The sequence below is a fragment of the Macrotis lagotis genome, chromosome 1 (genome assembly GCF_037893015.1).
Source record: "Macrotis lagotis isolate mMagLag1 chromosome 1, bilby.v1.9.chrom.fasta, whole genome shotgun sequence".
NCBI classification, from domain to species: domain Eukaryota; kingdom Metazoa; phylum Chordata; class Mammalia; order Peramelemorphia; family Peramelidae; genus Macrotis; species Macrotis lagotis.
In genome coordinates, this window is record NC_133658.1 from 328,775,424 (window position 1) to 328,792,440 (window position 17,017).

Below are 17,017 nucleotides of genomic sequence, written 5' to 3' on the forward strand. Positions count from 1 at the left end.
ATGTTAGAACTGGAAGGAAACCTAGAGCATAGAACATTAGAACAAAGAGGATAGAATGTCCCAGTTGTAAAAGGTTCTAGGACACAGAATGTTAAAGCAGAGAGCACAGAGTGTCAGAGTTGGAAGGGGCCTTAAGCATGAGCTAGTGCAACCCCCCTTGCTTTACAGAAAGGAAACTGAGACAAAAGATTGAAGCCTCTTGCCCAAGACTACTCATTTAGAAAATGGGGGACCAGACACAGGACTCTGGGTGAGCTCTCTAGACTCCAAGCCTCCCAGCCCAGGAACCTACTGGCATCGGGGGCCACTGAACTCAGGAGGGCACTGACAGGAGTAGTTCAGGACCCCATCTATGCAGGTGGCACCATGCAGGCATGTGTGCTGAAAGCAGTCATCCACATTGGTCTCACAGTCCCTCCCTGTGTAGCCTGGGGTGCAGTGGCACTGGTAGCTGCCTGGAAGGTTCCCACAGTGACCATGGACACACGGAGCAGCGTTGCACTCATCCACATCCACCTCACACCGAGGGCCATCCCAACCAGAGGTGCAGGCACAGCTAAAGGCATTGAAGAGGTCCTGGCAAGAGCCCCCATGGAGACAGGTTTCCGCCGAACACACGGGGCCACCACGACAGCCCAGATCTATGTCCTTTCCACCATCCAGAAGGAACTGCTCTGGCTGGGGTAGCGGCACACTGAGGCGGACAAAGGGTAGGTCAAGGCCACCCATAGTCACACGGCCTAGGCAGCCAGTGAAGTTTTCTGCCAAAACAACCTGCACATGGTTGCGGAGGAAATCCAGGCTCCCTGCCTGGCCCCTGAGGGTTGTGTTCTTGGCTTCATCCAGTCGTAGCAACCAGCGAGAGATGGAAGCTGTGGGCTCCTCCATGGTCAGGATGACCAAGTGCCAGGCCCCATCAGAAACAGGCACCACACCTCTGAAGGTGGCACCTTCAATGCTGTTCCCGCTCCGGATGGACACGGATAAGGAACCATTGCGGATGGCCACCCACAGGGAGGCCCCCTCCCCAGTCGCCTGCAACAGGATGGCCTCAGGGTCCCTTGTACGGAAGGCCAAGGAAAGAACTGCAAACTCCCGTTTGGACGACATATTGTAGCCAGTGAACACAGCAGGTGATTGATCTTGGAATGTAGCATTGGCCAAACCTAGGGAAGAGGCACAGCACTCTGAGCAAGGGTGAACCTAGGGGCTGGAGCCATGGTCCAATCCCCACTTCTTGGAAGACCAAAGGGTGTGTCTGGCTGGGACAACTAGGGGTTGAAGAATGGGGCATTCTTAGAATGTATGTGGCCCAGATAATCCCTTAGTGGGAAAGGAAGAACTGGAAATCCCTACTGACACCCTGAAGTAAGCGCAGCCTACTGCAGTGGGGTCTAAGGATGCCCATATTTGATTTATCAGGCTAGGCTAACAAAGCGGGCACTGGGGTCCAGGCAATCTCTTGAAGCTGTGAACATGCCTGGCCTAGACTGTCTTAGGTCAACATCATCCTTAGGATTCTGGTACCCAAATATCCCCAGGGGTATGTGTGGCCCAGAATCTCCCAATCAGTTTGAGATCCCTTAAAAGATGTGGGGTATAGGCTGCTCCTGGGGAGAAGAGGATCCAGGGTCTAGGACATTCCTAGAGTGTTTGATCCTTGGGGTTTCTCCCGGAGGACACAGAATCTAAGCAATCCATGCCAAAGAACAGTGGGAGGAGATGGGTGCCCCAAACTCCTTATCCCTGCATTTAAGGTTCCCTACCATCCATCAGCACTCTGCTTTCCTAGGGTTAATTCATATTATTCTCTTCTAGACTCTTTTGCATTCTTGTCCAACCATGTTCCTTGAGAGCAGGGACTGTCTTTGGCCTTCCTTTTTATCTCTATCACTTAGAAGAGTGCCTGGTATGTAGTAGGTACTTACTAAGTGTTTACTAACTGATCACCTCCCCTCTCAGTATTCTCATACGCCTCTGCTTCTGCTGCTCCCTCTCCTCTTTGCCTCTTGAATTCTTCAACACTCCCTGAAGCCTTTCTTACCCCCTTCAAGGTTAGCCTGACTCCTCAGATAGCCCTCAGCCCTCTGATCCTCTCTGTTGCCTTCATCACATGTCTATGGTCCTGAGGGTCAACTCCCCTGTTTGGCTTCTTACCACATGACCCAGCCTACCTTCCCAGTCTTCATGCTGGTTCCCCTTTCCCCACTCCCACCCAGTCCTCTGGCCCTTCCTCATCCATGACTCTACATTCTGGGAATGTAATGCTTTCTCATCTCCTCTCTTAGCATCCTTTGTTTCCTTCAAGACTCAGCTTCCTTCCAGAAGAAACTTTTTTTCTAATCTCCTCAGCTACTATTTTTGTTGTTCAGTTATTTCCAGTTGTGTCCAATTCCTCATGACTCCATTTGGGGTTTTCTTGGCAAAGATACTGCAGTGGTTTGCCATTTCTTCAACTCATTATTTTTTTAGTGGCTTGCCCAAGGCCACACAAGCTAGGTAATTATTAAGTGTCTGAGACCAGATTTGAACCCAGGTACTCCTGACTCCAAGGCCAGTGCTTTATCCACTACGCCACCTAGACACCCCTCTTCAACTCATTTTAACAGGTGAGGAAACTGAGCCAGACAGGATTAAGTGATTTGCCCAGGATCACACAGCTAGTGAGTGTCTGAGGTCAGATTTTAACTTGGGAAGATGAGCCTTCCTGACTCCAGACTTGGCACTCTATCCACTGAGCCATCTAGCTGTCCTTTCAGCTACCACTACCTCCTCCTAAATCATCTTGTATTTAGTTTGTATTTACTGTAATAATAATAATAATAATAATAATAATAATAATAATAGCATTTTAATAGGGCTTTAAGGTTTTTAAGACACTTTAAATACATGATAGCTCATTCAGTCCAGTAGAGGTACATATTGTTTCAACCAATAGAATGTGAACTCCTTGAGGGCAGAGACTTATTCATTTTTTAGCACGTTTGAGATATAAAAGTTGCTTCACAAATGCTTGGCCAGTATAATATTGAATATTAATTCTGTGTCTATGTTGTATTTCTAAGGTTAGAAATGGTCTGTCCTTTGTCTCTCTCTCCCTATCCCTGCAGTGTTGAGAGTCCTGCACATAGTGGTAGTTTTAAATGTGTTTGTTGAATTGAATGAATGAATGAATGAATGAATGAATAAAGCACAGAGCTTAGGTCTTTCCTAGAGGCTAAAGGAAAGACTGTCTCTACTCACAGATGTAACCATTGGGGACCTCAGCACAGGTGGTAGGAGGGGGACAGAGCTGGTCCTGGCACCATAAGCGCTCAGCACACATAGGTCCTGTAAAATTGGGGGGGCAGCTGCAGATGAAGTCATTCCAGGTCACAGTACATGTCCCTCCATTGTGACAGGGTTCATGCTGTAAAACAAGAGAAATAACAGCTCCCATTTCTGCAGAACCCGAAGGTGGTTGCACAGCATCTCTTACAATAACCCCTTCTCTGAAAAGGATGCAAGGGTTTTTAGCCCATTGTACAGTAAAGGAAAGAGGTTTGGGGAAGGAAGGGAGGTGCCAATAATCAGTCCTACAGCTAATTAATTCATTTGTTTCTAGGTCTGGGAGGCACCAGTGAGCAGAGGGAAAGACTCACCATAGCCCCTTTTCCTCCTTAAGCCCTGGACAGGAAGATTAGAGCTATACCAGGGACCAGGGTCCCTCACCCCCAAGAGTTGGGAGGTCTCCGGGGGAACTGGAGTTGCCTGTTTACAACCTGGATACTAAAACTAGACATTAGACAAAGTTGTATCTTGTCAGAAAACTTCTTAAGGTGGATTCCTGCCCAGTAAAGGTTAGGACAATAAATGGCAGCCAGCAGCCCGTGCTTCCATTGTCCCTAAAGCTTTCACAAAACACTCTCTACACAATAATGCTTTGAGATAGGTAATGGAAATGCATCTCCATTTAATAGATGAAGAAACTGAGGCTCAATAAAGTTGTGACTTGCCCGAGGTCAAACAGCTAGGAACAGAGTCAAGAGAAACCCAGGTATCCTTGCTGTAAAGCCAACATTTTCTCCACTTCATTGCCCTTCTTATGGCTCACTCAGAGTTCCTTTCAACTCTGAAATGCTCTATTATCCAGCAGAAGGAAGATGAGAGGACCATTCGTGGCAAGAGGAAGATTTCTTCTGTTGGATGGAATCAGTAAAAAAAATAGCCCCTTTCCAAACAGATATGGGAAAGGATCAGGCTACCTCTACCCAGAGTCCTCTCTCTGGGCTAGTCTAGCTTTCTTAGACCAAGATTCTCTGAGGACACACCCATACCTTTCTACCAAGCCAAGCCAGGTTGATGAGGATGACAGTCTAGACTTGCTGGCAGTAACTTTGAGTGAATTATTTTTACCTCTCTGGGCCTCAGTTTCCTCATCTATAAAAGACAGGGGGTAGACTAAAAGTCTCTAGGATCCTTTTCAATTCTAACTTTTTTCTTCCCCTCAGGTCCCTCTCAGCTCTTGATATTCTACGTTCTTTGATATTCCAGGTCTGATGTTCTAAGTTCAAATATCTTTTTAAATTCTGGATCTCTACAAAGTGGTTTTCTCTCCCCAAAATGTATACATGCAAGCTCTTACACACACACACACACACACACACACACACACACACACACACACACACACCAACCACCTTCCACCTTCCATACTCACCTTGCAGGTATCTTCAGAGACACAGCCCAAAGTAAGATTGCTGGCCTGCCCTTCATACATGTCTCCAGAACTGGTTCCGTTGCTTGGGTGAAGAAGAGGGAGCAAGTCCAGGCGGAGATTGTTAAGACGGATATCCTGCAGGCAACCTTTAAAGTTGCCACCCCAGGGCTCAGCCCCAGGGGGTAGGGCCAGACCACCTATGTGAACCTCATAGCTGGGACCCAGAGGCAGCCCTTGAAGCTGTCCAGAGTCTAAGGTGAGTGTCACCAGATGCCTATGTCCATCATCCAAGCGTCCAGGAAGGGTCACCACTGAAGTGTAAGCAGTCTCCACATGCACTTCCCCTCTGGTCAAGAACACCGTGTAGGTGGGCAGTGAGTCATTGGTTATCTGTAGTAGGAGGCCAGCAGCCTCTCGAGTACGTAGAATAAAAGATACAGTGAGATTGGGGCCTGGTGCATCTCTGAGCAGGAAGGAGGCCATGCTATGAGAACCCCCCAGGCCGAAGGTCCATGCTGGTGGCTCTGGGAGAAAAAAAGGGACAACAGAGGAAGTCTCAGCAAGATGGAGTGGTCAAGATGGGGAAGGATACCCCAGAGGGCAATGGGGTCCAACACTGGGGTTCATAGAGACATAGTCTCCACCCTTGGGATTTGAAATAAGGAAAACTGCCCTAAGTCTCAAGAAACCCCATACTGAAGGGGAGAAGCACAAGCCTTACCCTGAGGCACATCCTGGAAGAGAGAGGGGCAGAAGGGGTAGGAAGGGCATATCCCCTGGCTTCAGGGATCCTTTCTCTGAAATGGGAAGACAGGTCCCCTGGACTCAAGGAACCCTTTAAACCAGTTTTCCTTGAGAATAGGGGTTATATTGGAACTCACCCTGGGAACATGTGGAACCTCCATATGGCCTAGGGCAGTCACAGCGGAAGGTTGTCCAGAGGTCAACACAGGATCCTCCATGGTCGCAAGGCCCTGAGCTACACCAGTCAGTATACTCACAGCCCAGCTGTACTCCAGGCCGGCCCTCAGCGAGATCCTGGGGCACTAGCATATGCCCATCCACACGCACATCCTCCAGGCAGCCCACAAAGCTTGGGATGGTCCCAGCCCCACCACCCACATGGATTGTCAGGAAGGCTGGAGAGTCCAGGGCCACGTCTTCGACCAGAGGATGGCTCTTCAGGCAGGGCCCCTTCCCACAAGCTTCATGCCACAGCCTCAGCTCCAAGGCTGACCGGAGGAGGACCACTTCAGCCCGATGCCAATGGCCATCATTCAAGGATGGGGTATTAAGGTTCAGGGGAAGCTCAGTGCCCTGACTCCTTAGTCTGGCCCACAGGGTACCCTGAGAAAGTTCCAGGGTGAGGCTTTCCACGGCATCTCCTCTGGAGAACAGTCGACCCTCGGGCAGTGTAGTTCGAAACCTCAGGGACACAGCTGGATCCCCAGGCCCATCGCCCACAGGCAGAGCTACAAGCAAGGAACCACCAGCTACTAGGGAAAAGGTTGTAGGTTGGGTGCACATGGGCCCATGAAAGCCTGGCAGGCAGCGACAGGTGTAGCTATGGGCCCCTGCCTTGTAGATGGGCATGCACTGGGCCCCATGCTGGCAAGTGTGACTTTCACATCCAGTGAGCAGCACAGAGCAGTCCTTTCCACCCCAGGCTGGGGGGCAGTGGCACACATAATCATTTACACTGTCTTCACAGGTGGCACCATGGACACAGGGTTCAGACGCACAATCATCAACATTGACCATGCATGATGTCCCTGAGGAGAGGGAGGGAGAGTCAGCCCACAGATATGAAGCCCTGAGCACCCCAGCTGGAAGAGACCAGAGGTATCTTCTAGGCCAACCCTCCACCCAGGGGAGTTATCAATTCCAATCAACAAACATTTATTAAACACCTTCTACCTATCAGGCACTGGTGATACAAATTTTGAAAATTGAAGCAATTCCTATTCTCACGTTTTATCCTACTCTCCACAGCATCACGAAGAGGTAGCTAGATACTATCTCTTGAATAATAGAAATAACAATTTTGTGTTTTTAATTTCATATCTATTTTAATAGAAGCTTGGCCTGAGGACCCAATAGACTTGTTCTTGAGTATCTCTAGAGGGTCAAAATTAAAATATATCTAATAATAGAAATAGCCCCATCCCTATATTTTAAGGTTTACAAAGTACTTTCTTCACAACTTGAGGAGATGGAAAATGCAGGTATTATTATTCCCATTTTACAGATGAGAAAACAGTTACAGAGCTAGATTCAAACCCAGGGCCTTCTCACTCAAAGTTAAATTCTTTTGCTCCTGAACCATTCATAGTCATCAAGGGAATGCCAATCAGCACTGATTATTAGGAAATCATTGCTTTTTTCCCCAAAATTTCATTTCATTGCTATAGGCAACAGCTAATGAGGAAGCCTTCATCAAGGCAGAACAGTATCTCCTCCATAACTTAGAGATCCAGATAGTTGCCCAGGGACACCAGGAGGTCTTCCTGACTTCAGTGCTTGCTCCCTTATACAAGGCACCTCTTGTAGATGTCTATCAGGCAAAACCTACCTTCTTGTAACTTAGTCTGAACTGTTGTTGGGAATGTTTCAGGGCAAAGTGGATAACCAGAAGGACCCAAGAAGTTCAATTCCCGTCAGAGACATATGGATGGTGTGACCCTGGGCAAGTCATTGAATGTTACAATGAATAAGGCAATTCTCAGGCAATAAATTAACAACCTGCACTTGGCAGAGAGTATTTTCTCACCTGAGAATTCCCTATGCCAGTAGAATTACAAGTCCAATCCTTATCTCTCTCTCTGTTTTTAGAATTGGAAAAACTATTACAGAAAATCAATCAGTCAACATTTATCAGGAGCTTATTATGTGCCAGTTCTTGCCCTAAACGCTGAGGATACAAAGAGATATAAAACACATTCCCTGCGCTGAAAAGCTCAGTCTAATGAGTTGGGTTGATGCTTGCCTCTCCCGGGTACCTTGTAGATGAGAAAACCAGAGCCCAGAGCTTGTCCAAAATCAAGAATGAAGAAGTGACAGATTGGAGAAAAGTAAAATAAAGAAAAAAAGTGGCAGAGCCTAAATTTGAGCCCAGATCTCTTAATTCCAATCTGCTATGCCTGTTGTTCCTTGCTCTGCCCTCTAGAGATAAGCAGGAACAGTCTCTTGGTCCCCAGCCCAAGCTGCCATTAAAAGCCCTCCTGCCCTACCCCAGGTGGCCAAAGTCAAGAACCTGAGTGATATCATACCACTCTGGAGTGGTCCAGAGCCCTCAGTAGGTGGCTGGACTGGGTTGGACTGGGCACTGTGCTCCTCTAGCCTTCTTTCCCCCAACACCACAACTCTGTCTAACCCAGGCAACTCCTAGTTTGAGGAATTTGAAGAATTCCAGAACCTCTGCTTAAGAGAGCACTTCAGGGGGCGGCTAGGTGGCGTAGTGGATAAAGCACCGGCCTTGGAGTCAGGAGTACCTGGGTTCAAATCTGGTCTCAGACACTTAATAATTACCTAGCTGTGTGGCCTTGGGCAAGCCACTTAATCCCATTGCCTTGAAAAATCTAAAAAAAAAAAAACAAGAGAGCACTTCAGGTACCAAGTGCAAACCAAACTTGGACACAAATCACTGGAATGAATGCTGTAGAGCTGAAGAGGACCTTAGAGATCATCTAGTGAAAGCTTTTCATTTTACAGATGAGAAAAAAAATTGATGAGGTTCTGAGGAGAAAGGATCCACCCAAAGTCACATAAGTAGTGACTTGGAATTGCATTCATTTTCTTTGTGGTTCCATTATTTCGTTTATGTCTGACTTTCTTGTGACCCCATTTGGAGTTTTCTTGGCAAAAATACTGCAGTGGTTTGCCATTTCCTTCTTCAGTTCATTTCATAGTTGAGGAAACTGAGGCAAACAGAGTGAAATGGTTTGCTCAGGGTCTCAGAGTTCGCAAATATCTGAGGCCAGATCTGAGCTCCTAAAATGTGTCTCCCTGACTCCAGACCCAGAAATCTATCCACTGTACTAGCTATTTCCTATTTTCATCTTCACTGTCTCTGGAAAACTTACAGAGCTCTTCCCTCACAACAACCTTAGGAAAGAAGCAGTGAAAGTAGGATGATTTCCATTTTATAGATGAGTAAACTGAGAGTCAGAAAGTCATGTGCCTAAGGTTACACAACCAGTAAGTACAGAGCTGGAATGTGAACCCCTTTTCTGATTCCTCATCAAACATGACTCCCTGTCCTTCAGGTGTCTCCTCGCCATCATCTCTCAGAAAATGCGACTGAGTACCCTCTATCCTTCAAGCAGACCAATCCACCAGAAAGGATAATCCTAGCAGTTGGCAAGTTTTTTCTTGCAGAGAACTAAACTCTCCCTCCCTTTCTCCAGCTCCCTCTTTATCCTGTCCACTGATCCTAGTTCTGCCCGTAGAGACCAAATAGGAGCACCCCAATCCCTCCTTCCATACTATGATACCCAGGAGTGACCAAGGGCCCCTTCCCTGCTCCCCCACCCTCAGTCTAGTCTTATGCAGACATATGCCCTCCCCCACTCCACTGAGTCAATCCCAGTCATACCTGTCAGGAGCAATAGTCCCACCAGGACAGCCCCTGGGAGCAAGGATGTCATCTCATCCTATTTGCAGGCATGGGGGCCAGGAAATGAGGAGACTACCTGAGTAGGGCATCAGGCTGTGGGCCCAGGCAAGTCAAGGAGCTAAAGGCCAGGGCAGTTCCTCACCGACAGCTAAGCCGAAATAAAGGCTAATACAGCTCCCCTTGACCCGCCCCATTCCTCCCATCTCCACTCCAGCTGGCTCCCATCAGCACTGACAGGCATGAGAATGTCTGGCTTAGGTCTTCCCTCCTTCCCTCCCTCCTCCACATGACGTCTGCCCAACCCCAGCTGGGGAGGGATGGGAAGGGGTGTGAGCCTCATAAAAAAAGTAACTAGAGACCCTTTCACTGTGCCCATCTCTCAGGTGAACAGAGAGCCCAACCCTGGCATGCCTAACTGTATGAAGGGCAGAAGGAAGGACTAATATCAACTTTCTATTTCCATAAAGCTTTAATATTTACAAACCTCTGCCTTCACAAATAATCCTGTGAGTTAGAAAATACAACTATTCCTGTGTAACTGCGTTCAAATGCCACATCTGATATCTACTGCCTGTGTGACCATAGGAAAGTGATTTCCCTCTGTTTCCTCATCTGTAAAATAAGATTGGACTAGATGGCTTCTGAGGTCCATTCCAGCTCTAAATCTTTGATCCCCATTTTAGAGAGAGAGAGAGAGAGAGAGAGAGAGAGAGAGAGAGAGAGAGAGAGAGAGAGAGAGAGAGAGACAGAGACAGAGAGAGAGAGAGAGAGACAGAGAGACAGAGAAAGAGAGAGAGAGACAGAGAGAAAGAGACAGAGACCAAGACCTGAGACAGAGATAGTGTGTGTCTGAGATTCAGAAAGAAGATATGGCTTTTTCAGCATCATACAATTAGTAAGACATAGAAACAGGAATCATCAGTTTAAGAGCTGAAAGCCCTCTAATTAACCATCTCATCCAACTCCTTTATTTTGCTGATGAATAAACTAAGATCCAGAGATGTTAGTCATTAAATAGACATCAAAAGTCACACTAATTAATGGTGGGAAGTGACAAGAAATTAAGGTTTCTTAAAATCTTATATGAAGAAGATGGGTACAAAGGAGAGCAGTGACATGTCCAAGTTCACACAGGTAGTAAATGTCAGTGGCCCCAATGTAGGGCTCTTTCCATCATGCTTCATGCCCTGAAGCAAGGACTATGCAAGGTAAGCCTAGGAGGTGGAAGTATATTCTTACCAGGAAACTTCTCCACATCCCCAGCACAAGATTCCCTGGGACCACACCCACTAAACCCTGATATGGGAGGAGCAGTGAGAGAAAGACAGAGGAGAAGGAGGGAGAGGGAGGGTGAGAGAGAGAGAGAGAGAGAGAGAGAGAGAGAGAGAGAGAGAGAGAGAGAGAGAGAGAGAGAAACTGAGGACAAATGGAGGAAGCATGTGACAAGGTTTCTCTTAATTTCATTAAGTCCCCAATCCTATTACTATCTCATCCTCTTACCCCAGAAAGCTCCATCTTTCAAAGCTCAAGGCAGATGTTCAGTGGCATTTAACATGAGAAAGGACATCAAACTCATTTTTTTAAAAAAGAAAATAAAATAAAAATCCTATATAACTCAAAATATTTAAAACCACTTTTTTTAGTATCAAAATGAACACTAAGTTCACTTTTAAAAATATTTCTTTTTGTTTTTCCTTTCTATCCTATATTTTTCTTTCTTTTCCCATGGTCCTAATTCCTCATACACAAAATGACTAATATGCAAATATGTTAACACTAATGTACATATACAGTGTTCACCACTGAGGGGAGAGGGGAATAGATGGAAGAAAATTATGTAACTTATAAATATGCAAGTCATATAAGTAGAAATAGCAAAATAATTGGAACCAAATGCTAGGAAGTTGTAATGATCAAGTCTAACCCAAAAGAAGAGATAGGAGAATCCTCTCTTTTTTTCAGAGGGCGCTATAGGTGTGGAACACTAACTGTTCCATATAGGTCTCCTGCTTGGATGATCACAAGTGATGTAATTGCTGAATTGTCCTGCAAGGTGGGCTTGTCCTGGGAAGATCACTCAAGTCCTAAATCCGATTGTTCTATGATCCATCTGCTCACTTATGATCATGAATAAAATATCTGGCTCCATAACATTAAGATGACTCCAAGGAATTGAGTAATCCCCATAATTTATAAATTGGTTTCTTGCAAAGAAAGTAATTAATAAACTGTTACTGATTTACTGGCATTCTGTCTCTGACCTTCTTTGTCATGATCAGGTTAGAGAGTTTAGTAAAAACTTGGTTAACACCCCAGAACCACTAATCTAGCCTAACCATGGCATTTTACAGAAGTGGAAACTGAGGCCCAGAGAGCTTCTGTTGTTATTAACTTGGGAATTATTAACTTTTTAAACAATATTTTGATTGCTGCATTTCACATTCCAGCTCTGACATACCATGTACTCATGATCCCGAATCTTATATCCTTTCCCCTAACCCATCCTGTCTCCTCTCATCCCTCTATTAGTATATCATCCAGCCTCTGAATAAATAACTCCATGATTGGTAAATTCACTTCCTCCTTCACTACCAGACCAGGAAGGTTTAGGGGTTGGAAAAGAAAGGCCTTGCCTATGTCCAAGCTCCTCATCTGTCTAATCACTGAATGGAAGAGGCAGGGAGAGGAGACTGAATTCAGAAAAAGGAATTTGTGCCAGGTATGTTCTGGGATGGTCAAGTGGAGAAGGCAACATTCCAGGGAAAGGGGCAGGACACACAGCTGAGGACCATAATAACAATTAGAACTCACATTTCTCTACTTCATTAAGACTAATGCAGTCTATCAACTCTGAAGAGGTTATGCAAATGTTATTCTCATGTTGAGGGGAGGAAAGAGAAACTAAGGGAGGTTTGGTGACTTACCCAGGGTCATAAAGTATCTGTTTGTTTGTGTGTGTGTGTGTGTGTGTGTGTGTGTGTGTGTGTGTGTGTGAGAGAGAGAGAGAGAGAGAGAGAGAGAGAGAGAGAGAGAATGCCCATCTCTCTGCTACAGCGAGCCACACAGGTCTAGCCCAACATGGCTCTTTGCACAAAGCTCCCTCATCCTGCCTTTATATCTATGGACTATTTCTGTTCTAGGATTCCCTCCCCTGCCTGATCAAGCTTCCCCATCTTCAAGGCTCAGCTCCTCTGAGAATCCCCCTCTCATCAAGCCTCAAGAATCTCTGACCTTGTTCCAAGAGGAAATTTGGCTAGTTTGTGACCAAGGACCCTGTGTTAAGATTTAAACCCAGTTCCTATGACTCAGAATTCACCTACTAAGCTCTACAGGCTCCTAAATCAGGCCCTGAGCCTTCTCTAGTTCTTGACAGACAAGCACAAGGCTAAGCATACATAAGGATGTTTGGAAAATGCTCAGAGAGGGAAAGGAAGATAGCAATTAATGAGGATAATAGAAATGGAGTAAATGAACAAATGAATGAACTCATGATGGAAGAAATCATTACCTAAAACTCTTCTAGTGCACTCTGATTTATGAGTGAGTGGATAAATGAATGAAGGAAATGAGTGAGCTAAATGGATGACTAAGTAATGAAGAAAAGGAAGAAATAACAGATTGAGTTAATGAATGCTCAGAGGTACACCAAAGGAGAGCAGACATCCCCTTTCAGTACCAAAGAATTCAGGTGTTAGAAACAAGGTGGGGCTCCCTTCCTGACCCACCCACCTCCCTCCTCAGAGAAGAGGGGGTGAGAGACTAATGACCCGCACTCAAATAGAAAGCAGTACATGTCAAAAATCTCCTCCTGTTCTCCCATTAAGCAACCTGTGTATCCTTCCAGGCAGTGGCACTGGAAGCTGTTGGGAAGATCCTCACAGGTCCCTCCATTCAGGCAAGGTTGGGATTCACACTCATTCACATCCACGGAGCAGTTGTCCCCTGTGAACAGAACAGTCAAGAGTCTTCAATCAGTCCCAGACAGAGAGTGAATCAACTCCCTTCTATAATGCCCATGAGATCCCCTAGATTGGAACCTCATTCATGAGCTATTTGGGGACCAGGGCCAAGAGGCTGAGGATCAAAGGAGGAGATCCTAGAAGACATCAACCAATCCCCTCATTTTTACAGATGAGGAAATCAAGGTGCTGAGAGAGGTCCAAAGTCACATAGCTAGGAGACAGCAATAAGAAACAACATGCATGAAGAATACAGAAAAATGAGAATATTTTATGAACTGATGCAAACTGGATTTGCGGCTATGTCCTCTGACTCCAAATTCAATGCTTTTCCCATTGTACTACACTTCATCTGTCTCAGAGACCCCCAACAGCAATGCTCAGAGCATGCCTGCAGCCAGTAATCATTCAGGGGGCTTCAAACTTGAACTGGAACCTAGTCTCCTGACATCCACTACAAGCCTTTTCCCACCACTGAAACTTTCCTCCCTAGTAAAGTCTCTTCATTCTTTAATGAGATGTTCCAGGAAACAGGGTCACAGAAGGGGAGAACTGGGAGGGGGGTCCCCAAGTCCCACTCACCTATGAAACCAGGAAGACACTGGCACACAAAGCCAGCTGCAGAGCTGTAGCTGAAGGTCCCAGGAAAGACAGGTTGGGCTCCCCAATAGAGTGATTGATTGGATCTCTGGAGGCAGAGACCCCCATGGAGGCAGGGGCCCCCTTCGCACTCATCCTCATCCACTTCACAGTGTTCCCCATGGTAACCTGGTGCAATACCCACAGAGATAGCTACATACTTATATCCTCAAGGGTGAACACAAACACGCACACACACATACCACAAATATACATCCTTATTCACCCAGACATGTCCAGGGTTGATATAGAGGAATGATCGATTGTATGCCTACACATTGTTCATGGAATTCCAAACTAGCCAGTTAGAGATCATTTAATGTAACAGAGTGGGAAACCAATACCCAGGGAGAAGTGACTTACCCAAAGTTAAATAGGTGGGAAGGGAAGCATTCTAATGCAGGTGCCAAGACTCCTGAAGGTTTTGTACTAAGCTATGCTGAGTTTTGGGAATAACAATCATACATGAAATTCCTCAGAAAAGTTGATGGGCTAATGAGGACCTGTTGGCCAAAATGAACTGGAGGTACTGATAGGGGCAAGGTTGGAAGGGGGTTGGGATAAATATGGACACACACACAGACACACACACAAACATACCTGGCAGGCAGACACATGTATAGTTGCTCAGCCCATCCAGACAAGTGGCATTGTGTAGACATGGGTTGGATAGGCACTCCAGCACTTCCACCTCACAGAGAGCCCCCTCAAAGCCAGTCCCACTGCAGTTACACTGGAACCTGGGACAGATCCAGACCCCACTGGTCAAGCAAGCACTCTGACTATCCACAGCCCCATCCCAGGTCCAATTCCACCAAAACTGAGTGGTAAACTAGTCCAATCCCCTCATTTTTTCTGAGAGGAAACAGACCAGAGAATGGAAGCAACTTGCTTAATGTTGCACAGCAAATTCCTAGTGCAATGACAGAATCCAACTTCTGTGAACTAAAAGCTGAGAGAAACTTTAGAAATCATCTAATCTACCTCCATCCCTTTCTCCATTTCATGGAGAAGGAAACAGGCCAGGAGAAATGGGGTGCTTTTGCCCAAGGTCATGAAATGAAATGAGCAACAAGGCTAGGACCACCACAAAATCTAGGAGAGCAGTCTCATACATCAGCTGTTATATGTAGTTTGTATTAAGTTAATTTACCTTTGTTTTTATCATTTTGCTTTTTAAAGTCTAAGTGTATGAGGTGTAGTGGAGAGTGACTCCGAGTGAAGGAGGTCTTGGTTTGAATCTTCAGGGCCCATCTTGGGCAAGTCACTTCCCCTCTTAGTGCCAGAGCAACTCTCTAAACCTGTAAGCCCCAGATCATAGGAAGCAATTCCTCACAGGAAGTTCCCTGCATTCTTGAAATCACTGTTCTAGTCCCTGGCAAAAAAAAAATATTCTGATGTGTGTGTATGTGTGTGTGTGTGTACCATCTTCCTTCCTAGAGCAAAGACTTGGGGAGGTCAGGGAGAAGCTTTCATTTAGGTTGTCTATGTCACTTTGCTCTAAGAACTGGGCCTTATGTATTGTAGATGTTTAATATGACTGGTGAATTGAACATTCTGCCATCTTCTGCCAGGCTCGGGGTGGCCCCTCCTCCTCCCCTTCTGAAGGTCTGGGGACCCCATCCTCTTGATTGGTCTTCCATACCAAGTTCCAGGAGGGGCCTAAGGTCAGCTAGTTCCCAGGGTTCTTACCTATCAATTAAGTTGTGGCACATGCCTCCATTGGCACAAGGCTGGCTTTCACACTCATCAATGTCCACCTGGCAGTTATGTCCAGTGTAGCCAGCAGGGCAGAGACATCGGTAGGAGCCAACACCCTCCAAGCAGGAACCCCCATTCTGGCAGGGAGCTGACTCACATTCATCTATGTCTGTCTCACAGTTCAGTCCTGAGACAGAGGATTTGAAATAAAGACCAGATTGGGGGAAAGAGATAAAGAGATTAGAGAGAAGGGGAAAGAAAGAGAGAAAGGAGAGAGAAAGTGAAAAAGAGAGAGAAAACAGAGAGAGGGAGAGAAAGAGAAAGGAGAGAGGAATAGAAAGAGAGAGAAAGGGAGGGGGGGAGGAGAGAAAGACAGAGACAGAAACAGAGAGAGGGAGAGAGTGAAGGGGAGAGACAGACAGACAGACAGACAGACAGACAGACAGATTAGAGTGAGTATATGAAATTTCATGGGTTCCCATAGGACTACTACTTTATCCCATTGGGGGTCCCTGAAGACCCAGAGCTCTCTCATCAAGATTCAATGATAACCAGAGATTTGGGGTGCTTTCCTGATCTTCAAGTCCCTAAATTTCACCCCCCAGAAATTTCTAGACTCCAGGTAGTCTCTACCCAAGTGTTGAGTGTCCAAAGCTTGGGACCCAGGATTAGAATGAGGGCCATGCAGGCAGGTTAGAGACAAAGTTCCATACACATAGATATTTAGAGTTCACAGAGTATTTTCTTCATATCCTTGTGAGATTCATAGTTTTCTGTGTAAGAGCAAAGTGAAGTTCAGAAAGGGGAATTGAATTAAAACTCATGTTACAGACCATCTAAGCCAACCCCCTCAATTTATAGAGGAGAATATTCAGGTCCAGAGAAGGGAATTAATTCAACTGAAGTCAGACAGTTAACAAATGGTTGAGCAGGGAAGTGAACCCAGGTCCTTGGATTCCCCATCTCCTCCGTGCATTACACCAGGTTCCATCTCACCACCCACCCCCACCCCTACTACTGCTGGGAGGCCCTGCCCAGCTCCCACCTCCCAGCTCCCACCCCCCACCAGGCAGGCTTCCAGAGTCGATGACTCAGGGAAGGAGTTGCCCACTTCTCCTCCCACCTGGTGACCCCAAATTCCTCCCTAGGCACATCCTGGCAGGCCCCCAGCTCCTCAGGCTCTGGTGCCTGCCTGTGCTAGGGGGAGGAATCTGGCCTGAATTCCAGGCCTCACTGCTCTGCCTGGGGAGGGGAGATGAAGGGAGGGAAAAAAAAGAAGAGGAAAGAGAAGGAAGAGAAGGGGGGGATAGACGAAAAGGAGGAGGAGGAGGAGGAGGAGGGAGGAGGAGGAGGAAGGGCACTACCACTGAGACCAAGACCTATTGAGTCACCCAGGCAAGAAGA

At 46.4% G+C, this 17,017-nt stretch overlaps 1 protein-coding gene across 1 annotated transcript in view; it reads right to left on the bottom strand.

Annotated features, from left to right (window-relative positions):
* The window catches only part of CRB2 (crumbs cell polarity complex component 2), a 40,936-nt gene that overhangs the window by 6,996 nt on the left and 16,923 nt on the right, over positions 1 to 17,017 (bottom strand). The window contains exons 3-10 of the mRNA XM_074199626.1: positions 15,605 to 15,800; positions 14,513 to 14,652; positions 13,856 to 14,041; positions 13,143 to 13,256; positions 5,581 to 6,471; positions 4,700 to 5,223; positions 3,244 to 3,409; positions 293 to 1,166 (exon numbers count right to left, since the gene is read on the bottom strand). Of these exons, the coding sequence (XP_074055727.1) occupies positions 293 to 1,166; positions 3,244 to 3,409; positions 4,700 to 5,223; positions 5,581 to 6,471; positions 13,143 to 13,256; positions 13,856 to 14,041; positions 14,513 to 14,652; positions 15,605 to 15,800 (3,091 nt within the window). The remainder of the gene's footprint in view (positions 1 to 292; positions 1,167 to 3,243; positions 3,410 to 4,699; positions 5,224 to 5,580; positions 6,472 to 13,142; positions 13,257 to 13,855; positions 14,042 to 14,512; positions 14,653 to 15,604; positions 15,801 to 17,017) is intronic.